The following is a 26,604-nucleotide window of genomic DNA, read 5'->3' as shown; positions in this document are numbered from 1 at the left end:
CAAATCAAACTCTGCCTCAAACTCACTTTCCATGCTTTGTCATGTTCTTCTACCATCTGCTATGCTCTGCTAAGCTCTGCTTGAAATCACGTGCTGGGTAGGAGATGACCTGTTTCTGGTGGTGACGTCTTCATTTCAGCAGTGTCAGGGTTCAAGGCTGCACTACCAGTCTACAAATCAAACTGATATTTCTAATGAATGCCACAATGTTCTTTTTAATGCAATTATGTCTTTTCAGCCACTAACAGTGCTTGATAAGTATTAATTTATATGTATTTATTCACTTTATCACCAGTTGAATTTAAAAGACTTAATTGAACCCACTGTTTAACAAATTGCTGTCCTTATGTAAAGTCTAATGACCAGCATGAAACCCATTTGACAAAATGAAAACCTGGATGTTTCCAGTGAATGCTTCCTGTCTATCACTACTGATACACATAAATTTTAGGCAAATTCAAGCTTATTTTATCTCCCACAGAATCCCAGCAGAGTGCATGTAACTGAAGTGCTGCATGGGCAGTTTCAGGCCAGAAGGGTCAGCACCTAATTAAACCCTGCTGAGTTGAGACAGGACAGGCGGGAAATGACTTAGTTAGGTTTTAACAGCTACCTGCAAGGCTAAGCAAACCCTAAATTAATGTCTAATCATTGTCTCAGAGCATTTTCCTTTTTAGGCTGACACAAGAGAATTTAGACAGCAGATGCTGGTAACTTAACTGTTATGTATCAGAGATAGTGGTATATTGATTGGCATCGTTTGGCTTTTTGATGACTGCAAATGCAGAGTAAATCAAAGACACACAGATATAGATGCACACGTGCACACACAGGAGGTGTGGGAGCACAAAGGAAGAATAGGAAGTAGCTGTCTTGGTCAAGACCAGAGACTTGACCAAGACAGAATAAAACTGGGATGAGAACAAGACAAGTCAGACCTACCTCAGAGACTTACAAAAAAGTATAGTTCTGAAAGAAGATAGCAGAAGCTATATTAAAGCTTATTAAAAATAAGTTCAATACTTTTTCATTGTGACAGTCTCACACAAGAAACCATAATTTCAAAGAGACAGCATTTTTGATGTTTCCTAAAAAAGACTGTAATTACACAATCACAGTAAAAACTGACAAAAAGGGCCAACTTTGAAAAGAAACTTCTCATTTCAATCTCTAAGTAATGAAATAATAGAGTAGTCTGACAGGTGGCCTGTCAATTTATCCAGTTATGAGTTGAGTCATCTGCAGTTCTTTCAAGTCACTCTTTTACTAATTAAAAGCTGAAAAGTGACATTTGTTCAGAACATTTAGCAGCAATTATTAATCCAAAGACATGGATTTGTAGGAGCAGAATCAGATTTGAGCGTGCAGTGCTGATCGTGCACATTGCAAAGTCTTTTTTTTAGCTTCTGAGCACTTCAGATTTGAATGATCAAGCTGAAAAAAGACTCAACTCAACATCTAGATGTTAAAACTGTTCAAAATATGCCCAAGGGAAAAAAAAAAAAATCAGATCTGAAATAGATTTCTCCTCTGTAAGAAGTGACTTAATCATATAAATATTTAGGGAAACATGCTTCACCTGCTGCTTCAGCTGGTTATCTGACCGATCACCTTACCGTCACCCAGAGTAGTGTATTTATACCAGAATGTCAGAATTGAGACATAACTATTATGTTTTGTCTTTATTGACTATACAACAAAATTCTGCTAAAGCAATCCCATCCCAAAGGTAATATTCACATTTAACATGAAAATAAATTTAGCTTATAAATAACTAAAAACTATATAAAAATATACTGTATAACAAGTTATAAATATACACATTTGAATGTAAACATGTAAAGATAAAAGCATGATAAACACACACAAAGCACATAGTAATTATTTGATGCCCCAAGTCCAATACTGAACCACATTAGGACATGTAGAGGTCATGCACAAAGTTTGTTGATGGAGGTTACAATGAATTCTGAATCCTTTCCACAGTTCTAGGAAAAAATCTATCCTTGTTAGTACATGTTCCTAAGGATCACAGTTTGCCTGAGGGAAGGGTAACAAAGAAAGGGTTTACGGGGTGTTAGGGGTCCTGCTGGATATTTGGGGCTTGTAAGAAGGTTGTCTGAAAAGAAATCCAGATTTGGGAGGAGGAAGGCAACAATCCTTTCTGCCATCTTCACCATCATCTGCAGGTCTTTTTTTAAATCTGAAGCAGTGCAGCTGGAATACCACACTGTACAACAGTTGAAATACTTACTGCGGTTGAAACTGATCAACAGACTCTGAGGAAGCTTGTTATGCCTCAGGGTCCACAAAAAAAAAAAAACAGCCTTTGCTGGACTCTCTTAATGATAATGGTGGTATTCAAACTCTAGGTCAAGTCCTCCGTAATATGCACTTTTAAAAACTATGAATAACTATTATGATTTCTTTTGTCTTTTTTGTTTTGAGAATGAGGTCACTGTCCTTACACCAAGTCGTTAGTGTCTGGACCTCCTCTCTATAGTCAGTTTCATTGGCCATACTTGACGTGCTGGGATCTATTAGTAAGAAAACTCAATCCAGCAGCAGAGAGGTACTCCCAGACCCAGTGTTTGTAGTTTGTTGACCAATGTTTGTAGTTTATTGTGCACCACAATCCATAGTAATTATATTATACATTTTTATTTTAATGTAATTTGAGTCACTTACTGTAGTGTGTTCAAGCTAATATTGATACTGGTTGGTCTCCATCTGTTGGATTTACTATTGTCCCAACTGCAGCTTTTACTTTGAAAGTAGAAGTAAGGCTCCAACAGCAACTCTCTAAAGTGTTTTTGTGTTCTTCCAAATAATTTGCTGTCTATATACTTCCATATGCAGCCATGTTGCCAGCAGCAAGAAAGCTTAATAAGCAAAAAATCTAAAGCACCAAACTTACTGGCAAGTGAAGCAAGTAGCTTTATATTGATTAACACACCAAGATAGATTTAACTAATATGTTGCCCAGGTGAATTTCCTCTCCCTTGTTTTCTTTTCATCAACCACTAGTTGCTTTCAGCAGCAATTATGCCATTATCTAAACCACACAAATGGCCGGCGAAGGCAAAGTTGAATGAAAGAAAATCTTGTTATAACAATAGCCCTGAATCACCTCAGGTAACAATGAAAAGACAGACAGAGAAACTGTGCCCCCAACATGACCTTTGCAGAGCAAAAAGTCAGTTTCTTCCATTCTGTCAGTTTTCTACCTATGTATTGTGAATTTAAGGTTAACATGTACAATAGCACTGATATTCTAAAAAGCACCTTTTCCTCTGAAAGGAATCAAATGAGTGAGTTTGTGTCTAGTTCATCATACTGGTTCAAACGACTCTTTATATTTTTGAGCGTTTTTGTACATATCTCCACTATTAACATGTACAGCATATTGTTTGTGAATATTCTGACCACTATGTTGTCTTCTTCACTGTATTCAATGCTTTGGACAATCAAAATATCCACACACCACTACAAACGATACTTCTAAATAGCATTGTATGGGTGACGTTTCTTACCAGCAAGGGCATGACGATGTCAGCACAGTACACAAAGGCAGCTCCAAGTGTGAATCCCACAGCAACAGGCAAGAAGGCAAATGCACCGTACTTCCCAGAATCCTCAGCCATGTCGATTGCTGGAGCAAGCAAAGACCAATAGGAAGCAGCCAACATTACCTGAGGGAGACAAGAATTATGGAAAAAAATTTTAATACCCTACTGACTGAATTGTTGGTCAGTCCAACTAAGATTTGTGTCAAGTCTTATCAAGTCGTATTATGTTATTTTATTATTATTATTATTAGTTCTTAATATGGCTGCTGACGCTTCATTCTATAGTACATATTTTGTATTGTTATTGCAACAATGTTAACCTATCACAAATGGCCCACACTTTATATTTTTATTCATTTTATCTATAGCATAGCAATTTGACAACATTAATTATTTTGTAAATTTTTTTATAGATATTTGTGGCAAAATCATTAAATCAATCAATTATTTTGGCCTCAATGACTCTGTAGTGAAACAAAATGGAGCCCGTTTGTATTAACAGTGAAAGTCTGAATAAGGAGGCGAGGATTTTTATCTGTAAAGGCACTAGTGTATTCTTTCATACTATGCGGTTTCTCTTGTTTATCACTGTTTGGGTTCTCACTTTTCAACTCATAGCAGCTTCCTGACCAGTGGAGGAAATGCAAAACATCAATCAGTGTCAGTCCTGCCAATCAAAAGCCATGAAAGTCTATTGTTAGTCTGCAGTCAGCTCCAGCAATCAAAAGTAATGCACCACCTGCAACAACTCTAGCCAGCCTTGTCAATCAGGTGGAGTACAACAATGCTAAAGTTGATTGCAACTCATTTGGTTTGGCTCAAAATAGAACTCTGAAGCTTGTGAATTCTAGTAAAAGACGATTTTGTTCCTATCTTATTTCCGTTTTAATATGACTAATGACGTTCAAGTCTAGCAGCAAACAGCTCCTCACCATGACTGCAGAGGACAAATTATCTTTTTTTACTTTCCAAAATGATCGCACTCTGTGGTCCATCTACAGTGTGTGATGCCACCAAACAGAATATTGTTCAGATTTTCCCCAGCATTTAATCCTGACACTTTCAAGCACTCACTTACTACACCTACTTTTACAATTTGCATGATGTGACTTTCACACATTATCAGTGTCCCTGCTTTAAAACTTGATCCCCAGTTGAGTTGGGCTGGGTGAAGAAAACAGACTTATACAGGTAAGAGAAGAAAGCTGAAATAGATTATATACTTTAAATACTTGGCATCTTCAACTCTCCACTGACAACAAAACTAGGACAAAGCAGTGAAAGAAAAAACAAATTCAAAGACAGCTTAACTTAGGCTGTCTCTCAGGGTTGGTTACGTTGATTTAAATTAATACTGCAATGTATTTTTGTGGTAGCAATATTTCTGATGCTATATATGCTGTATGTTTATATGTGTTTCTGCCTTATGTCCTACCAGGGACAGAGGAAGATTTGTGTGTCTCTATAAAATAACTTCCTGATAACAATCATTCATTCACGCAGACCTGAAGTACTAAAACTCATCAGCAAGGTATAACTGATCAATACTGGACTTCAAACTAGTTTTAACCTGTTGCAGACAATATTGACTAAAGACCCTGCTTCACCCCAGTGTTTGACAGTCATATGTGTCTGCTTTGCTTTTCATGATGTTGCACCACCCTGCTCTACCAATAAGGAAACATACAAAGCGATGGTTGATCAATCACACTGAGTCGTGATGCATCTCATTTTGCTGTATCTAGTTCAAAGATGCAGTTTATAAAGTATGTGACCACAGCAGAAACTCTACATTAGAATTTCAGCATGTAGATAGAAAATGCTGCAGAATTATTTATAGTGTGTACTTTACTGGCTACACCAGTGTATATCGACATTGACAGGGAGTGTCAGAGAATGGCAGAAAATTACTGATCTAGAGAAATTAGTCACTGTTGGCTATTTTAAAATCAATACCAAAAAATGTGCTAAAAGCTTTGTCCCCATTTATGTAATAGTCTCGGAAACCAGGTCTACTGTATGTCATCATGATGTAAGAGGAGGGGCCAGAGTTATTTTTAAGAATAAAAAACTAAATTTGGCCAAGGTGCAGTGCCCCCTAGTTATTTCTTATTTTTACCACAACTAACTAAAAAACCTTGTAATAAGCATATACCATGCATTTACACTTATATCAACAAACTGAACAAATGACCTGAGACAAAGGACACAAATGTTTAAGAAATTAAATGTACAGTAACCCAGTCCACATCCACATGTAAAAAAAACATCCCTGCAGGTCTACATAGAAAAATGTGCTGTGGCGGAGGCTGCAATAGTTTGCAAAGGAGCAGAAAAACACCTCCAAACTAACGTCGCACTGCTGACACATTGATTGCAGAGCAGCAATCAATAAAAAAATGGAAATTAAAAAAGCCCCTTTCTACTGATTCTCCAACTGACATCAATGCATGTTCCAGCTCCAAGCAGTGGTGTAATTTCTGTGAAATGTTTTGAAAGAATATCCATGCTTTAAATTCAACCAATTAATACATCAACTTTATCCTGAGTTAAATCTTAATACTCTGCAAACCACAGTGCTGGGCTTAATGGGGGCACTGCTTTTAGAGGCCTAATTATGCAACTTATAAAAGAAGAAGCAGCAGCCTGTTTAATAACTGCAAAGCTGGTTTCTATTCCACGCTGTTCCACTTGACTTAGTTTCCAATTATGGCAGGTAGTTTCATCCAAGCAATATGTCTGCTCAGACAAAGCAACTGGTTGCAACCACGCAAATGATTCCCTCAAAGTGGTATGTCTTAGTTGTTACACATGCCTGTGTGTTAATTTGGAAACTTGTTAAATACTTTGCTCAGTTTCTCAATTTAACCTCATACCAAGCAGCACCTACAGGATAACCTGCACTCCCCTTCCACCATCCACCAATCCAGGTTGAGACCTTGATTGTTGAGCCACGGTTCAGTTCATGCCTCAGTTTTGATTTAAATGTATATCAGACTGTAAAATAAACCCGTATTTATTTATCACCTATTTAACTTTTGAACTAGTTTCATTATATGTGCACCTGACCAGAAGAGTGACACCTCTATTGCATCTATGTCTAATACATTACATCACAAACATACATACGAGCTGTATGGACGGTCTAACAAAAAAAGCACGCTTTCCTACGCCTACCTACTGTGAACTGTTGATCAGCTGCTGAGAGAAACTAAAAAGGAAAGAAACACATTTTTCTCTTAGATCAAAAGGAATGGTTTCATTTGATTTCCTCCAATAAATGAGCAAGGCTATGATATACAGGACTCAAAGTAGTAGGTAAGTAATTTCACATGCTGACAGCTCCGAATGGTAGTGAGGGAGAACAGTTTGAAATTTCACAACCCAGACTCGCTATAATAATGTGACATCACTTAACCTCACACAGAAGACTCATATCAACTTGACTGATCAGTGATGCCAGAGGGCAAAGTGAGACAAGGAATCTAATTTGGCTAAACCCAACTTTCTAGCACTTGTTAGCTCCTCCAGGATCTTGCCTTATTCACCTGAGACAGTAGAACAGTGGTTATCTTCTTTTCTTTCCATTTTACAACTTTTCTCTGACTCTATTACAAGTATTCCTTTTTAATCTTTTCATTTGCCTGTCTGCAAAACACCTTTGTTCTTTCTTCCCTTATGGTTTTGCTCTCTGATTTGCATTTCTAGCAGCCAAACCCCAGGTCCATTTCACAATCTGTAGTCTTTCTCATTAAGTTTGGATTCAACAGTCTCAAGGCTACTGAAACACCTGGCTAACACTGACGCCAACACCTAAATTGTGAGTCATTATCTTACCGAGAGCCAAACAGTAAGCCTTTTGCAACTAGATTTACATGGAGATGTGGAGCATTCTTCCCCAGAAATATTGCTATTATTATACAGTATCAGCATGTGAACATAGCTAGGATTCATCTGAATATGCATTCATTAGCATGAACATTTAGGGGAAAACAAAAACTGCAATAGGAAGTAAGTGTAATTTTAATTTTTACTAAATCTTTTTTATTTTCATAGTGTAACCTTGTTCATGGGTGCTTATTAGACAAACTGCCAATATGAAGTGTCTGTTAAGAGCTTTTTTATTTGAAAAATTAGGAAAACACATACCAGTCACAAAAACTGTGCAAGACAGAACAGATAACAACACATAGCACCCTTTGTAGGCCTGCATCTGGTGAAAATGACATCTGCCACACAAACAATGTGAGTGAAAGAAAGGAACAATGGACCAATTACTATTTTTTAGCCTTTCTAGAAGCATTGGTGGATCCACTACTCTTCCAGTTTGTTACAGGCTGAACACTCTCCATGACTATTATATTGCCATTAAATTGAGTCTAAACTTTCAGGGTGCTCCCTATTTGACACTTTTGGTATGTTGTTGATTTCCTGAGTCTTTAATGAGTTTCCTGAGTTTTTTACAGCACTGATATGATATGACATTATCAAAAACTGTCTTTTCACATGATGCCACCAGAAAGTCAAGGCTTTCATTTAACCAGTGAAATATGTCAACGTGTGCTTGACAATCTGGACATTTAACATTCTCAATGTCCAGACACCAAATCCTCATGACTTTGTGGCTTTGAATGGAATTGCTTTGCACCTGTTGGATTGAACATCCATATTCCCAAAAGGCTGTATTGAAATAACTCTGATTTTTTGTTAGTCCCCTTTTGCATTTAGCATTTAGAGAGCCATTCACAGAGGTGCTAGTATGGCTGCAGCCTTTGTCTTGTTCATAAATTAATAACTCTATCAGGAGATTAAACAGCTAATGGAAAAGTAACTGAAGCAAAGCAGGGCACCAAACAAAACAAAGTCAGCCTGAAGAAAAAAAAAATCCACTTTACAAACTATTTTTATATATATTTTAAAATGCCACAATATAGAAAAACTGCTTTTTTAGCATTTAGATTTCTATTGATTTTCAGATTCTTGTGAACAATAATGTGACATAATGGTAAACATCCATACAGCAGTGTCTCATTGACCAAATTTCATTTCATTTATAGGGGGGGAACAGTTACTGCTGATGATTCTATCAATAGGACTTTTCTCTTGACGGCAGTAAAAAACAAGAGCTCAGAGTTCAGTGGTGGTTCACAGACCTGGTGGATACATGGACACACATAAAGTATGCACAAATGAGCTCGAATCAAGCAGTAGCACCAGACATATGAAGAATGGAGACACAGAGTTTTGACAGATTGCCCATGTACTTGTCAGGATTGGCAGTTAGAAAAGGAAGTGCAAACAGGTTCCTTAAATGAAGAAGCACAGTCACTTGTACTGATTAACAGTGATTGCAGATTGAACAAGCCAACGGCATTTGTGGCTTCAATCATCGATTGTCAATCTGAATGCCAATTGGTACAATACTAGAGAATATTAATCATTTTTCCATTTTAATTAACCTTATGGAAGATAATCAAGAAGGCAGATCTCACTGAGTCAGAGCTTATCATACTAATTTCTAGAGCACAATAAAATGCTATTCTGGGTGCTCTGGTCATTCTTGACAGCAATCATCTGGATGTACGTTACAGCAAAATCAATCCTACAATCAATAACAACCTTGCTGAGTTTGGAGGTTCCATGTGAGCAATCAACAAACCAACAGTGAGTCACTTAATGGTTTCATAACTCAGTCAGTAAACGTGATGCACATATGTATCAAGTTAAAAGAGATTTGTTACAAAAACTAGAGTAAAGCTGATGTTTTTTACTTGCTCTTTAAGCCTTTTAGCAATTATACTTATATACAGCATGATACATTCTGAATGTATTTCTGAATTCTGTTAAATAGCTTATGGTAAGTAGAGCTGTTGATTACAATACCTCAACACTTTTTTGGTACTAATAGAAATGTGCCTGAAACTGAGCATCCAAAACTGAAAGCTGACACCATCCATATGCCTGTTCAGATTTGTAATTCTGTTATTCTGTATTATTCAATCACACAGTTCCTACAATACAAATTATGTCAATTCTATGTTGTATTTTACTCAGGGAAAATAACAGTATAGTTACTTTAAGCAACAAAAAGAGTGCAAAATACAGCTAGTTTAATTGGAAAGCAAGCTCCACATATGCAAAACAATTCTTGACATCAATAGTTAGCATTAAAAGAAGCCGAACATCGTGTTGCTTTAAAACAGCTCATTGTGCTGCTTGTTGAAAGTAAATTTGAACAAATTCTAATTTTAAAATACGGTAAATAGATTGACAATACCATGGCAGATCCAAGAAATATCAATATGTTTGAAATATGATTGGCAGTTGATGATGCTAGTGGTACTCTTAAAAGTTGATAAAAAGATATTATTATTTAAGAATGGTGGTAACTGATTCAAAGATTTCCACAAATCAAAGCTAAAGCTCAGGAAAGCTGAGTGAAGCTGAGGCAAAATGTTTTATGTAATTAATACACTTCGATTTAGATAAAGGAGAAATGTGTATATTAGATCCAATGTGATACTGCAGATAATGATCTCTCTGCTCGATGTGCTTAGCATGTTTTTGATGTGATCAGTCCATGTGTAATGGTATTTTAAATGTTGTCTTACGCACAAAGTATGTCACCATATAAATTTTATTTTTTGACCTTGAGCACAGCGGTGGTAGGTTCTTCATTTGCTGAGTAAAGCAAACACAGTGAGATACAGTCTTTCCTGTTGGCAATTCATTGGCTTTTGATGTAGATCTTCCAGTTTCTAAAATCACCTGCTATATATCTTAACTAGCAGTGCCTATTGGCTTTATCATCTAATCACAACTTGTGAAAAATGTAAAATTAGTTTTCACTTGTTTTTATCCTCATCTTCATCTCACCTGCTACCTGCCTGCATTAAGCCTACTTTTACCTGTGCCAGTAGCCACTATTTAATATGAAAAACTTTTTCACCTATTTCACATTTATTTTGCATTACCAGGTACCCTACCCAGTCAGGAACTCAAGGTAGTAGATTTTCATGTTGACAATGTTTATGCAATGTGTATTACTCCTTTCTAATTGTCTGTTTTCCCTTGTGAGTGCTAAATTTCCCACTACAGAGAAGAGGCCATCATCCATTTTCCACAGTGGCTCAGTATTTGGATGTGTTTTGTGTATTTGTAGCTTGCATCTGTATTTGTTTGTTCTACTGTTCCTCACTTTTTTTTCTAAGTGCTGCATCTAAGCTGGAAAATTGGAAAACATGCTTCCTTATTTTGCTTGTGTTCTGTCTATTTGCATGTGTTTTCTTTAGTCGCAGTGCATTTAGCTCCCAGGTCCAATGTAATTTCACCACCTCGATCAATTCCTCTTCTCTCCTGACATCTCCTCTGCTCCATCCACCCTGCCTCATCCAGGAACTAATAACATTCAATGCCAACCACATTTCTCCACTTAATCTCGCTCCTCCAACCACATTTGACTTTATTCCTTTATTTGTGCATCTATTGCTCCATTTGTCACCGTCTCTCATCTAATCTTTCTCATTCTGCACTTCAACCATCAATCGTGCACTATTCACACTGCTAGAATAGCACCCTGCAATAGCCAAACTACTAGAGCTACAATAAAAAGTGACTATTGTTGACAGTTTCCTCCCTTAATTCACTGGTAATATTAAGAGATTTACATGGTTTTAAGCAGCACCCCAATTTATCCAACTGTGTGTAAGTCCACTATTTATTTACCCACCCAACAGCAAGAGGGATGCAAAAATCTCAACACATAAGCTGCTCTCAGAGAACCCTGAGGATATTTAGACATTACCTGGGCGAGCTGGACTTTATCCTGCAAGGCCCCTTAATACAGCACCCATGTAATGCTGAGAGGGTGATCTCAATAGTGTCAAGTCATTCCTCCTGCATGCTCTATATGGGTGCCCCCAGTAATATAAAGTTTCATCCAATGCAAGAACACATCTCATGCAGACATTTTGAGTAGAAATAGTGTAGCTGTGTTGAGTATTTTCAAAATTCTCCATGAGAATTGCTGCCATGTGAGCTGCTGATTTAATCTTAGCAAACCCCAAAATGAGTTACACTGCAATAGGCAAAAGGCTGAAGGATCACGAAACTCATCATACAGTCAGCCAGAGTGGGACATGAATATATGTAATAAAGTTCATTGCAATCCACACCTGCATTTGATTCAATATGTGTATTGATATATACACAATATTTATATATAAATGAATGCTGGGTGGACTGCAACGTTATTTAGTATCCTCATTCAGGTCACCCTTATGATGACTTGTGTAATCACAAGTCATAGGCAGTTAAAATAGGCCTGGCAGGCCCTGTGTCTTCCAATTGAAACAAGAAAAAATTCAAATTTAAATTAACTACTTAATTTATTATATTTAACAGGTTTGTTACACGATTCATAACAAATACAACGTATGAATAAATCCTTAGTGTTGTTACTATGACATATATGTACTATAGAGTTGCGTATTAAATTCACCTGCATTGAGATCTCCTTGGACTTCATGTTGGTAGCTCCAGTCAAACAGCTGCCAAATGCCAACTCAGTACCTGATATCAACTCCAGGTCTTTTACCCGTTTCATTTGTCCTGAAGTAACAAGGGAATGGACCACATCTGGTCAACAGTTTCTTGTCAGTCAATTGTCCAAATACATTTGAGCCCCTTAAAATGTAGCTGTAATTCATATGCAGTAAATGCCATATTTTTGTGAAACATATTAAAATAATATAAATATAAATCTTGTCTATTGTGGTTGTGTATAAAGGTAACATCATCACTTTCTCATTGTCCAAATGTATCAGGACCTAACTGTAAAACCAAATAAGCACCTGATGGTTTTTATGTTTTGGTGGCTAGGGGTCAGTATTGGTCACTCTGACTCATACACAACAAGCTGTTGTGCTAGTATTTTGTAAAACACCTGTGTGCATTACGAGAAAATGGAAATCCTGGAAAGAGAAAAGGGCCATGGCAATAAAATTACTCACACAAATTAAAACAAATACGCAATTAGCTTAATACATATGTTCATCACTATACGTATGAAAGAAGCCATCTATGTTGTTTTTGACATCATTTTACCTTCATGTTGCTTACAATGACTTTCTGCTTGAATTTATATATTGTACATCTTTTAAACTGAAGGTTTACTGTAAATGTTTCCATTATGTCATGTGTAGTATTTGACATTGCTTTGACCCTTTAATTACAAATAATGATGAATGAATAAAGAAATACAATTCTATTTTAATCATGAGGGGTATTCACCACTGCAAACATAGCAACAATGAATCATCACTACATTTAAAACATGTCTATAAAAATACTTTAGTTACATTTAGCCATGTACAAAAACAGACTCACAATAGCAAAGAATACCCAATATAACATTTAGCATTATAACACATTAGTTTCTATCAAGCACAACAGCATGGCAGAGAAAATTACAGCAGCAATTGTCAACTGTGATATCCGAAATTAAATTTTCCTCAAAACCAATCAAATCATGCAGGCACAAAGTTTTCCATGTATCTACGCTCAAAAAAAATAAATAAAATAAAATAAAATCAAACAACCATCACACTAAAGTATCCAAGAAGCATTAACACACTGTGACACCACAAACCTGAGGAGGAGGCAATCACCTGCATGGCTTTTGAGGTAAAGATCAAATAGTACATTTGTATTGAGGATAAAAGAAAAACAATAGAGAGGCAGTTCAGTCTGCGTGTTGAAAAGCCTGCCGCAACAAAGCAATGAAACTGACTCATCAAAGTCCACAATATAACATCATTAACATTTCACTCCCAGTGTCATCAAGGAACACTGTGATATCTGAGAACTGTGTCTGGTAAAAATGGAGTATTGACACAGGATAACAAAAGATGCAAGCTATGATGCCAACCACTAAGGCTAGCTGTTACTGAGTAATAGATAACTGCTCAAGCTGAAGTAAACGTCATACATTACCAACAACTCCAAGAACACCCACCAAGCACCAAATGCATCAAATGCAATGAACAAGGTAATTATACAGTAGCTCATTACTTGACACCTGCAGGAGCAGTATGGCCCTATAGCCTTTACCTTTAACAGTTTGTTTCTCATTTTTATTCTAATCTCCTGAGACAACTCTCTCTTTAGGTTTTTTGTGGTTCATGTTGAGTGTGGTACACACCATGAACAGCACAGTGACCGCTTTTGACCCTTTAAAAAGACAAACCGACTGATCACAAGTGTGAAAAAATGTGTGAAGCTAATTACAGGACGCACTTTAGTTTAAAGTGTCCCTATGGTCAAATTATTTAACATCTTTTCTAGAAGTGCCATCATTTTTGTCCAGGCCAATTTCGTCAGTTTGTTTTTTAACGTCTGTTAAACCACAACTCAAAAGAAATGTCAGATTTTCACAAGTTAATTTTTAGTGAATTTTTATTTATTATTACTTTTTCAGTTTAAGTTAGTTCAGTGACCACTGTGGGGTTGTCTTTCTTTAAGGGAAAGGTGCCAATAATTTCGTCCACGTCTGTATTTAGCGTTTCCATAGTTACACAGCCTAGTGAGCACACAAAATGTCTTTTCCCAGAAAAGTCACATAAGAGATCTCTCAGGTCAAATACATTTGCATTCTAAGCATTCAGCTGATAACCATCACACAGCTTAGTTCAATAATGTGGGTGCACAACAGTAGAAAAGCCTTTCATTAAGCGGTGATGTCAAAAACTATTCCCAGGTATGATTTCAGTTGAAATATAATCCCTTAGGACACAACAGTACTTTTAATGTTAGCACTCTAATTACTGTGCAGTAACATAGCACACAAAGTACAAGTAAGACCGACAGCAATATCATTACATTATTTTCCACAAATTTAGAGGAATCAACTAAACTGTTCTTGTTGACTTAATGTGAATATGTAAGTTTTTCAAATTTCAAGTTATTCAACTCAAAAGTTTTCATTTTTAGATGTCTTTACTTAACTGTTAAACATGATTTGTTCTGACATTTTTAAACTTGATTAAATGGCAATCCAGCTAATAGTGATTAAGGCATTTACATGTGGAAAAAAATAAACGACATCCATGACTAGTCTAAAGATTACCAAAGTCATTAGGATTCATGCTCTGGCTATCCTGAATAGCTGTAGTAAGTTTGTGGCTATCCAGATGATCAGATGATCCAACATCCTATTAGATAAATTAGGTAAAGAACGATGGCCGGCTGTTAAAACTAAATGCAAACTATGTAAAGGGAAAACTATCAATCACAATTCATCCTCTGGAAACAATGCATGTCTACTGAGATATGTCATCTGCTGTGTATACAGCTAAAGCCACTGTTTGGCACACAACATTTTTAACATTTACACAGTTTCACATACTCACAGCCGACAATATAACAATTTCTGCAACTAAAGATCATAAACCTCTCTAAAAAGATATCTAGAGAATTATTAGTGGAGGTAGCTTGGCTCCCATAAATCTTAACTTTTCTTGTCAAGATTTTCTCTGTGTTTTAGAGTGGAAACTCACAACCTTTAGCTTGTCAGTTGCCATCTGGCATTTACAACTTGGGTGTAAAGGTGCCATAACTGAGAGCAAAGAGTTCTTCCAGAGACAGCAAAGATGAACAGATATTGCTGAGCAAATATTATTGGAGGAGAAAGACAATTCTAAAGACGCTATGCTGCCCTTCTAACAGGCCCGTGCTCCTACTATTGGGAATATGATTAAAAGTTAAAAGTTATCTCTGAATACTAATTTATTAGTGACATTTTCCAGCATGTTAAGCAGCTAGGCTGGCTATGTATGCTGTAGGCCTACAGGCTGCGCCCTTATCACCTGAGGTTGATGACATGGTAAATGATTACATTATTCCTAACATCTTTAAAGGTTTGCTTAATCCTAGGATCCTATAGAAGATGACAAGAATTCATTTAGTTAGACTTTGCACTCCTCCGTGTACAGAAAAATAAAAAATCTGTGGTGGTGCAATTTATTCCCCACAACACCTAAGGTAGCAGTACAGTATGTGAAAGCACCTGACTCTCCCTAAGAAACCTTGTGCACAAAATCTTGCATTTTGTGCTAGTCTTTTTTGATTTTGTCATCACAACATTGCCTCATTTCTGCTTCCCGCGTTCATTGCCTCATTTCTCATTTCTGCTTCCCGCGTTCCCTCCTCAGCTTTAACATTTCATTCAATCATGGCTTCTCCACTTAAATGTCCTCACAGCCACTCAACACTGCCATCTGACATTGACTTGAGCATTCAATTACTTCAATGCAGTGAGAGAAACACTTGTGATTGAAAGGGGACAAAATGTTGATTTGAAATATGGAGCCAGCGAGAATAAAGTGAATGTTGATAATTAACTAAGACCTTGTAATATTTATTCATCATAAGTGAAGCTTCCACGTGCAAACTGTAAGTAAGCTGTGCAAGGAAAATAAATATACATTTGGAGTATCTGTAGTGTCCATATGCTAAGTAAATGTGCATGAACGTGTGGGTAAAACACTCTAAACCTCACAGCAATGGCTTGTTTGCTGGTTGTAAAACCAGAAATAGCTCAGTGTAATATATTTATCCAAATCAATCCAAACATTTATATTCTTTTTGCATCCACGTCCTTCAGACAGAAAAAAACACACTCAACTCCTAAATATTCCTGATAGGTACTGTCTACCCCTTAGGCTGCCAGACCCATTTACCTCTCACACAACATGCCTCTAGAAGCAATATGGCATTAGAAATAATCCCATATGAACCAATGCTACAGCTTCTTCAAGCTTATTTTCAACCTCCATGCACGCAGTGCCCCAAAATTACTGTAGAACCTTTTGGAGGTATTGTGGGCTGAATGCTGTGAAATATAACACCCTTAAAACATCCCACATGGTATAATTACATAAAACACTGCTTATTGGCAAATCCCTCTCCTTCAAACTGGCTTGCAAGGTTTCATGCATAACAAACACCATTTGTTTTCTTTCTTACATTTAGAAAAATCTCAGTGTCATCCATATGGGTGGGCAGTCAACCAGCTGGAGCCAGAGAATGACATGCATCACAAGTGCTCGTGGTAGGAATGAGGAGAAAGTTTGTTTGGAGTAAACTACTTTCATTGGAGTAAATTAGCTGCCATGTTCACATTCAGATATCTGTTTATCAACGCAACGGGCCAGACTAAAGTTAACTGTTTTGCTGACAGCTTAAGCCTCCCACATTCTTGTAATCCTAGCCATGAAAGTTTTATTCTGACTGAGAAAACTCCATCCTGCTGTTACATATGTACAATGTTTACAATGTGTGATTAAAATAGTCAATATGAGAATATATGAATATAATAATTAGTATGATAAAAAGCACTAAGATGCTTACATGGAGTAAGGCTTATGGCAGGTAATAGTATGTGAACCTTTTGGGATTTTATGGTTTAATTTGTCATAAAATGTGATCTGATCTTCATCTACACAATCTAAACAGGGCCTGGCTTGAAGTGATTGAGGGGAAGATGGATTTCCAGGTGTATCAAAAACGTCTTCAGGACAATGTGAAAATGTCTGTGCGTCCTCTGGAACTCAGCTTAAAAAAAAATAAAAAAATAAATCTGCCTTTTGGAGTGGCCAATTCAGAGCCCAGACCTCAACCCAAAACAGATGCTTTGGCACGACTTGAAGAGAGCCACAACATAAGACGTCTAATGAATATAACAAAGCTAAAGCAGTTTTGCCTGGAGATTGAAATTCCTCCTGAACAATGTGCAGGTATAATCCACAGCTAGGAGGTGGATCAACCAGTTATTAATTTCAAGGGTTCACATACTTTTACCACTCACATTTCCAGGTTTTAAAAAAAAACAGGAAATGCAGAAAATCTAATTCCAAAAGGTTTGCATACTTTTTGACAAAGACGACTCCCTTTTTCCACCTGTGGAGTATTGCTAAAATTAGTGGCATCCTCTCCCAAAGTGTTATTAGCAGAGAGGTCATATTTCTCCTACATTAGCTTTTCTCCATTGGCTGTAAAATCCAGAATAGAGTTAGAAGTAGAGACCTTTCCTCACATATAAAGCACTCAATGATTAAGCTCCATTTTATCTTAAAGACCTCAAAGTTCCATATTTTCCAAGCAGAACACCTTGTTCTCAGAGTGCAGGTCTACTTGGTTACATGGTTCCTAGAGTTTCTACATGTAGAATGGGAGGCTAGACTTAAAACCTGACTTCTGTTGTAATTTGGCACGATACAGTACAAATAAAATTTAATTTAATTTAATTTTCTTGCCACTGTATCCATTTTAGGCTTCCAAAACAGAATTCAATCTACTGTAGTGCAGCATTTGGTACTTTTTGGAGCTCATGTTGAGCATGCAGCATGTTGATTGTATTAGTTGGTTTGGGTTCTCATTAATGATCAGACCGAAAATGCATAAACTCACTGTATATGCTTTTGAGAGCTAGCTAGTTAGAAATCATTTTGTACTCTGAGACAGTTGAAAATAGGAGCCATGTAGTTTTTTTTACCACTGATGGAAAGTGCACCTCTAGCTATACAAAATCCATTCAACTGCTGTTTATTACAATGGCCCGGAACACCTAGAGTACATACAGCCTCCTACAAATTCTGTTCATACGCTAAACAAATCTTGTCTAATACCACTGAAGGAAACAAACAAAACAAAACAAACAAAACCTGAAGCTTACTTAACAACAACATTTGTTGCCCCCTTCATAAAATGTATTGTGGAGGAATTACTGAAGTGTTATATTAGATGTACCATGAATTGAAAACTGGCATTCATTTCAATGTTCTCAATATTACCTTAAAGAAACACAGGAATGGGCATAAATCTGGCCCATTAGCGTCAATTGCCACAAATGCTTTCTCTGTCACCTCTAAGAATAAACGGCATCATTAAGTAAAACATGCCAAGGGACGTGGGACTGGAAGTAGGAGAAGAAGAGACAAGTTGTAATTCTTCGCCAGTAATCACAGCTGAGAGACACTGTTCTGGGACAGCATGACGTGAATTTCTGTGGTGACAAAGACTGGACTGCGTGTCTGCATGTGTTTGTCCATCTGTATCTGAATCTGTATGTGTGCGTATTTTAATGCGTTGGATTCAGGGAGTGTGATTTGGTGGGGTGGGACAGACGACGTGAAAACATGGGAACAAGATGGCATCTGAATCACATGAGATGCAAAAATCATGACACACGCCGCATGCTGCACATTGATTTTTCATGTTAGGAGGTATTAGAAATATTGTGCAGAACCTGTGCATGGCAGGGAAAGATGTGTTGTACAGCAGAGGTTCAACCTGAGTCTACACTGTGCTACAGTGTGAATTCATAATGTTTCAAACATAGTAGCATGACTGAAATATAAAACAGCTGTAAAGACTATTTTATTATATGTGCATCACACTAGGCGAGCTGTGACGACGTCTGTTCCACTGAATCTAACTATTAAACTGTGAAGGCATGATCAAATCTGCATATGGACTACTTCTGGATGTGAAATTACGTAAGCATGCGTCACCCATCTCAGTACTGCACAAATATTTTAAAAAATGTGGTATGTCTCCAAACACTCTTGATAAATGTTTAGCAAAGAGGGATTTTCACTTTCAGAAAACACTCTGCACTAGTAAACAATATGCAGTTGTGGAGTTCAGAATCAATTTTCAAATCGAGAGATATCTTTGATTCAACAGTAGGGATCGAGGTGGTCTGTTGTTATGCTGTTATAAATGTTACCCCTCCAGCAAATCCTCTCTGCTGCAGTGCCAATACCGAAGAAACGCATCATGTAAGTTATTTTCTTTCTCCAACCCGAGCATCCTGAAGTTTTGTTCAGTTTTGGTTTGCTGACCCCGTTTTGTTATTGGTCAATTTTCGTAATCCACTCTACTGGGTATCTCACAACACATTTTATTGTACCCCTGTCTTGTAAATCTCTGTATAAAGTTGTTAACTCCAAAATATGACACTATAATGTTGCACACTGAGTTATTGAACTCTAAAATACATCCTAGATACTGTTTATTCAGTTATTGAAAAAAAAAATACACATTGTGTATAACAAAGCCGATTATTTAGCTAATAAATGTGAAAAACACCCTACACAGCATGATGTGAAACACCTGATTTTCAGATTCTGTGATTTAAATCTATACTGTAAAATTAGTTTACAGTTTCCTTTTAATTTTCTATATATTTTTCCTTATAGCTTTTATCTGAAAGACATGAAACCCTCTTGGTTAAATCACCAATGAGACTACTGATTGTTGTTTGATTGATCCATCCACTTTGAGTCACTTTAGAAACTGACAGTGTACATGAATACTACAGCATTTATAACCACCCACCATACCAATAAAACTTTAAATTGACAGGTCAATGTCTGGTCAACTACGAATACTGTCTCCTGAATATTATGTTTCTATGTAACTGAGCTGCAACCACAATTATATTTTTGTAGCAAACCTATTTATGATGTTGTGAAGTAGTATATTTTTTGAATGTAAGACGTGCTACATTTATCAAAGTTCGAGCCCATAGTCCAATGAAAGGTCAGGATTAGCCAAGAAAAGCACTTTGGTTAGGGTTACAGAAAGATTGTGTTAAATTTTTCCTAATCTATTTACTTAACAACTTTTCAACTCAAGGCTCACGGGAGTGCGGGAGCCTATCCCAGCTGGCATTGGGGTACACGCTGTACGGATCGCCAGTCCTTTACAGGGCAGACACACAGAGACAGACAGCCTTTCACACTCACATTCACACCTATGAGCAATTTAGAGTCACCAATTAAGCTAACATGCATGTCTTTGGAGGTGGGAGAAAGCCGGAGTACCTGGAGAGAATCCACACAGATACGGGGAGATTATGCATCCTGCTGTACCCTGACCTGTGGATTTAAACCAGGGTCCTTCTTGCTGTAAGGCAACAGTGCTGACCACTACACCACCGTGCCGCCCAAGATTGTGTTTTTTCTTTTTCTTCACAAAATGTCTTCATTAAAATTGAAAGATTGTGTTTTTCTTTAAATTTTAATGAAGACATTTTATATGAAGTGACTTTCCTCGCTTCTTCTCTCCCTTAGCCCAAAATCTTACCCTCATTTTTTCGGGAGGCTGGGTTGTAACTACACCTCATTGTTAAATAAATCATTTGTTGCACACAGTCAACATTGAAGTTTTATAAATCACTCCACAAGTGAGAGTCCTTGCTGGAAGATAAGCTTGTGAATTGTGGAACTGCACGTGCATGCTGTATGTGTGTGACTGCTACACTTTATGAAAAAAGATGGTTTAAAGAATGATGAAAGATATTTCACCTGCTGCTGTGTAACACTCCCTCTCTCTGCATCTGCCTCCATTCTTTAAACTGGGCCTGACTATCTATTCAACCTTTCACACTCCATCTGCGGCCAAAAAGCAATCCCAAAGCTGGTCAGGATATTCTTCTTTGAAAATGGCATAAAGGGTCAACTGATCTACTTCCCCCCCTCTTTCCATCTTTACTCAACCCCCTCAGGTACTTTTTCTCAGAAACTGATATGGCTGAATAGTTGGGTTGGTCCAATATAAAAGCCAAATTGAGCAGCAATGCCGCTACTTGGCACAGCAGGATCATAGAGGGATGACATGAGTGAGCACTGTTTTTATGGCCTGCACTCTGTAATCAACAAGCACAACACTGCATACGTTGGTTTCTGTCAGCAGCAACACTTTTCTCTCTTCAACTGTATATTGTGTATTGGTTACAACAGATAAAGTCAAAGTATCTGCTACTGAATGTTTAAAAACTACACATAACAGCATCATCAGGAACAAAAACATGGATATACTAATATGCAAGGAACTGTTTGGAAAAATGTTTTTCAAAATAAATGACTGAGCTTGTTATGCCAACCAGATGCTATGTAATGAGACTGTATCAATAATTCATGCTGAGTATAATGCAGACAGACAGGATTTACAGGATTGGAAAGGTCAGCAAATGTTTGAGAGAAACATTCCAAAGCTGTTCTTTGCCTGTCATCTTACTTGATGTGACTGTATTAGGGCGTCACTATATGTAGCCTTGGATGGAAATGAAAAGGTGTTAAGATTAGCAGAGATACTGTAAGTGAGATAAGGCCTGACTGAGATCAGACCCATTTTTCCTGGCCTTCCCCTTCTCGTGGAAGCAAGACGAACCCCTTATCATCTGGCATTAGTCGTTATCACCTCACTTATCTAATGCTGTAATTACCAACAATCTCAGAATTATTAGTGGGAGTCCCAATTAGCTTTTCACAGGGACTGGAAAAAAAAGTCACTCTCATGTGAATGAAGAGGAAGGAAGTTCAGTGAAAATGAGCAATGTTCTAATTTACCAATGATAACAACTCTATAATGAATTTAATGAGTATCTGTAATTTTCTGAATGGAACAAGTTGCCTTATTGTGTTAAGCAGGACACCTTATTAAGACGTTCTCTGAACTGTAGATGTAGTTCAGAGTTTACATACACTCAGTCCTGGACATGAGAGTCATGGCAATACTGAGCTTTCAATAATTTCCTGGACTTGTCCTTTATCTGGGGCAGAATAATTACACAACATTCATCTTTAATAGAAAAAATAAACCCACTGGACCACCTGTCTTGGCAGAATTAGTAGAGGCAAAAATGTGCATATACATTACAGTATATATACGACTTAGATTATTAGATGTCTTTCAATTTGCTTAGCCCAAGGCCTCTTAACTTCCTGTTAGTGTTTACAGTGGATTACAGCTGGTAGCTTCTCCGTGCCAACATAATAAAGGTTTGTTTGACCACACTCACAACATAGACCAACATACAGTGCTTTTTCACTGTGCATCTTCCTTGTTATTGTTACTGTATCAAGAGCCACTACGAAGCGGAGTCAAACTCCTTGTGTGTGCAAACATACTTGGCCAATAAAGCCGATAAAGCTGAAAAGTCCAAAGAGCTCAGTTAAGATCTGAGAGAGAGGATGGTAGGTTTAGACCAGTTGGGAGTGTGTCTTGGAGCCATTTTTAATGAACTGCTGGTTGTCAGTTTACAGACAACCCAAAATGATGTTAAATACAAGTGCATATATATATATATATATATAATAATTACACTGTACAATCATTCTGCCAAAGTAAAAGAAGTTTAAAGACATGACATGACATCTGTGATAAGTGTATGCAAATTTCCAAATGCAACTGCAAATATGAACTACTGCTGACTATAATTAGACATTTTGACAGTGTTTGATCTGTTCTCTGCCTCTACACTTCAAGCAGCAACTTGTATATTTAATTGTTCTACTTGTGCAGTAAGGAAACAGGTTATGTGGAAAAATGTGCTATTCGTTGTTTTATTTATACATTTAACAATACATTTAGAGTAATGTGAAAGTAGAGGTGGAAGGTGGTCGATCGATGTCCATAATCTTTAGGTGAATCATAGAGATTGCATTAGTTTTACAATCTAGTTGTTTTACAGTTGTTCGTTCTGTGTCAGGACCTTCGGTGTTTAAAGCAAGCAGCTACTGCATTGGAAAAGAATGGGTGCCAAAGTCAGTAAGATGTTAATGTGTAAATACAATCAAATAATACACAATCAACATTTGCTCTTCTATTACATATACTTGTAGTCTGTTAAACATGCTGCTGATGGTCTTTATTTCTGGGCATGAAAATGTCGTTTCTTTCCCAGTATGCACCTCTTCAGGGGAATTATATAGCCTAATATACTATTGAGACTGGAAAAATGTTGTAGTGATGAACCCACCCAAAACTATATCCTGATCCTGCACTTTACCTTTTCATTTAACTGTTCTGTCCCACAAACAACCGGGTTCTTGTGTTGTTGTTCGAGAAGATGGAACTGCATTCTGGGACAGTATAGAGTTTAGGTCATCCGTGCTTTCATAGCGCTCAGAGCACAATAGCAAATAGCACAGCCCCAAACTGTTGATTTAATAAAACCCTGCACAAACCTCATAGGAAGCGACCTGCAGCTCAAAAATCAAGGTGTGGACCAAACTGCTGATTTGGAAAATTGTTATACCTCTAGTAAACACAGTGGAGCATTAAGCAGCTTAAGGACCAGATATTTTCCTCAGGAGAGCTAAACAAGAGTGATTATCTATATTTACCAAGTTGCAGACACAAAACTGCAAATGAATGCTAATGTTGCTTTGTGCCTATTCAATGTGTTTGCAGTCAGCTGTTTGCTAACACATTAGCTCTAATATGTTTAGGTGATTACAGCTTGCAGTGTGGTAAGAAATATCTAAAATTGAATGCAGCCCTCTATGTTCAATGTCTTTTTAAATCAAATGAGATCAAAAAAGATCTACGATGTATTCTGCATTTGCTTGCTTGTCCACTCTTTTTACTCAGAACTGTTGTGATGCTTGACAGCCTTCATGTGTTTAAAGATAAAAAAGATTAATTGTACTATTTTAATAGGCATGTTTCACATTTCTGTGACAATTTAGATCTGCTACGGATTTCCTAGTCTGTGGCACTTGATAAATATGAGCTGTGAACTGCTTCCCCTGCAGGAAATAAAAAAATGTAATTGTAAGAGTCAGATGCTGGAGTTTAGGGGATGTATTTTCTATTGCAGCATAATACCTCTTTAGACATGATAAGGCCAAGTTCTCCTCCGGGGGATCACTTATCTCATAGTTCTATAAATGAATGTGGCATCTGGATTTGCCAGGCTTTCTCTGGCTCTAGAAGAAACTCAGCCTGCCACGTCCAAAAACGTCCAAAAGTCTTCATATTGCACCACTCTCCTACCTGTACTGGATGTGTGTAGGTGTGCGTTTGGATTCAAAAGCAACTCACCCCGGCTGCAAAGCCTAAACTTCCATCCAAGATGCGCTTCTGAAAAGGGCAGAGAGACAAATTGTGTCCAAGTCAGTCAAATCAATATCTCCAAACTCAGTCAGTGTAACATCTAACCCTTGAGTAAACCACGTATTGTTGATTTAAGTGGCAAAAATGCAACACGCACAGAGATCAGAGGTTTAAAGATAACAAAACAAATCTAAATCAGGCAAAAGATGAGGAAAACCATTCCGTCAATAGAGAGGTTTCATGAGGTGTAGTCAAAAGTGAATAATCTGTTCCTTTAAAACAGCATACAGTAAGAGATTTTTCAGACTGTCAGTCAATACCTGTCGGCTGGAGAACACGAACACCAGTGCAGCTCCTGCAGCAGTCAAACCCCAGGTGAATAGAGTACCCAGCAGCGCCTGGGTAACTGGGCTGTAGCCTTCCAGCATCGTGCCACTCCTGTACAAACAATATACATTCACTCAAACACATTTACATTATGTTGGAAGTGGTGGATGATCATGTCTTGTAGTCATCTGTCCAGAAAACAACAAAATGGATGGATAAAAATAATCCAGTAGCTTCTACAAATACTGCTGTTGGTCAATTTGACATAAAAGCAATACAGCTGGACTGAGAGAGAGTCTTTTTAAGGTGCTTAGGGTTCAATGTCTAGTGCGTAGGCTTTGACATGTGGCCAGGAGAAACTAGGAGGCCCTGCGGTTCATGGACAACTGCTCAACCAACTGATCATTATGATGAAGAGCAAACATTAGATCAGAAAACAGGTGTGAACCTGTCTTTAGGCTTACTCATCTTAAATGTGCCTCTGAGCCCTCACCTTACTAGTCTGACACACACCTGCTGTGTTTGTTTCCATCCACAAGAGCAAATGTGCATCAAATCCTGTTTGCTAATGACTGTAACATCCTGGACCTTTTTCCAATTGAGTCTGTGCAGTCGAACCTGTTGGGGTTGGCCCATCATGGTCGGAAGATAATACAGCATGAAGTATGTTAACTAATTATGTTTCTCATACTGTGCATTAAATGCAATGCGAAGCAGAAACTGAAAAACATTTGTCAGACAAAACCTAAATGAACTTTGCCCTCTTGTTGCATCTATTTGGGGTTAACTACACGGATGAACTTTCAAGCAAGCCCGTTTTCTATGTGTACTCTGTGACTACACCAGCAAACAAAACAGAGGAGTCATAAGTCATTCTGACTCAGTCATGTCCATTTTGCTGCAGTGTCTACTTAGGACACAGAGCTTGTGGCCATACCAGATCAAGTGAGGCTGAAGCAGCAAAACCCATGAGGGTATCATATTGTGCAAGTGTCAGTAAGATTTTTTTTAAAGGAATTCAACTTTTGATTTGTTAGAAACTTGAAAGTAGTTTTAACTGGAATATTTTCACATGCAAATGCAACAAATTAATATATACTGTATATGTATAAGCAGTGGGTAATTCCTTTATCTGACCATCAAATGACATTTTCATGAGCACATAAATTAGTAAAAACATGGAATGCAAAGCTGCTTTTGTAATGTATTGAGGGCTGACAGCTTCATTTGGCAAACATGACTAACTAACATTAATATTCATCACATAAATGTGGGCTGACCTATAAATACAAAGTCGGTTTTCATTTGAGTTAACTTTCATGCGTTGTTAGCACCCATGCTAAAGTAACAAGCAGCTTTGAATGACATTTTCACATCACCAACTTAAGTGTAGCTTCGTTTATTTAACAAAGTAAGATAGATACACAGTTTTATTCTGGCTTCCTTAGCACTACATTATATAGAAGTGCATGTCTTCATTTATTTGAAACAATGCACAGACAGAGTATGTAATGTATACAAGTAACTGACGTGACTACCCTTGAACGTTTAATGAGAGTCAACCGGCTAGTTTTTAACCTTCCTACATTGTCCCATTAAATGAAACCGTTACCTTTAAGTTAAACGCTATCTGCAATGTTACAGAACAACATGCAGTAATTCGGCTATGTTTAATTTCCCCTTAACGTTATGTTATCAGTAGTTTTTTATTACTTTCTGGTTTACTCACTTCTTCCAGTGGCACCTCGATTCTCCTGTATTTACTTCCTGCTTCCCGGTACACGTGTCTATGACAGTCTAAGTC

At 37.4% G+C, this 26,604-nt stretch overlaps 1 protein-coding gene across 3 annotated transcripts in view; it reads right to left on the bottom strand.

Annotated features, from left to right (window-relative positions):
• Positions 1 to 26,580, bottom strand: part of LOC113156612 (zinc transporter ZIP11) — a 103,243-nt gene extending 76,663 nt beyond the window's left edge. For 2 of the 3 annotated variants that reach the window (XM_026351847.1, XM_026351849.1), the window contains exons 1-4: positions 26,530 to 26,580; positions 24,794 to 24,911; positions 24,462 to 24,500; positions 3,534 to 3,692 (exon numbers count right to left, since the gene is read on the bottom strand). In XM_026351847.1, the coding sequence (XP_026207632.1) occupies positions 3,534 to 3,692; positions 24,462 to 24,500; positions 24,794 to 24,901 (306 nt within the window). In that variant the 5' untranslated portion in view covers positions 24,902 to 24,911; positions 26,530 to 26,580. Of the gene's footprint in view, positions 1 to 3,533; positions 3,693 to 24,461; positions 24,501 to 24,793; positions 24,912 to 26,513 lie in introns of all 3 variants that reach the window. The other variant, XM_026351848.1, reaches the window with a different exon arrangement.
• Positions 26,581 to 26,604: the final 24 nt, after the last annotated feature.

Source organism: Anabas testudineus, chromosome 19, assembly GCF_900324465.2.
Source record: "Anabas testudineus chromosome 19, fAnaTes1.2, whole genome shotgun sequence".
Classification (NCBI taxonomy): Eukaryota; Metazoa; Chordata; class Actinopteri; order Anabantiformes; family Anabantidae; genus Anabas; species Anabas testudineus.
Note: the sequence above shows the minus strand (reverse complement) of the source record. Positions and strands in the feature narration are given on the sequence as shown.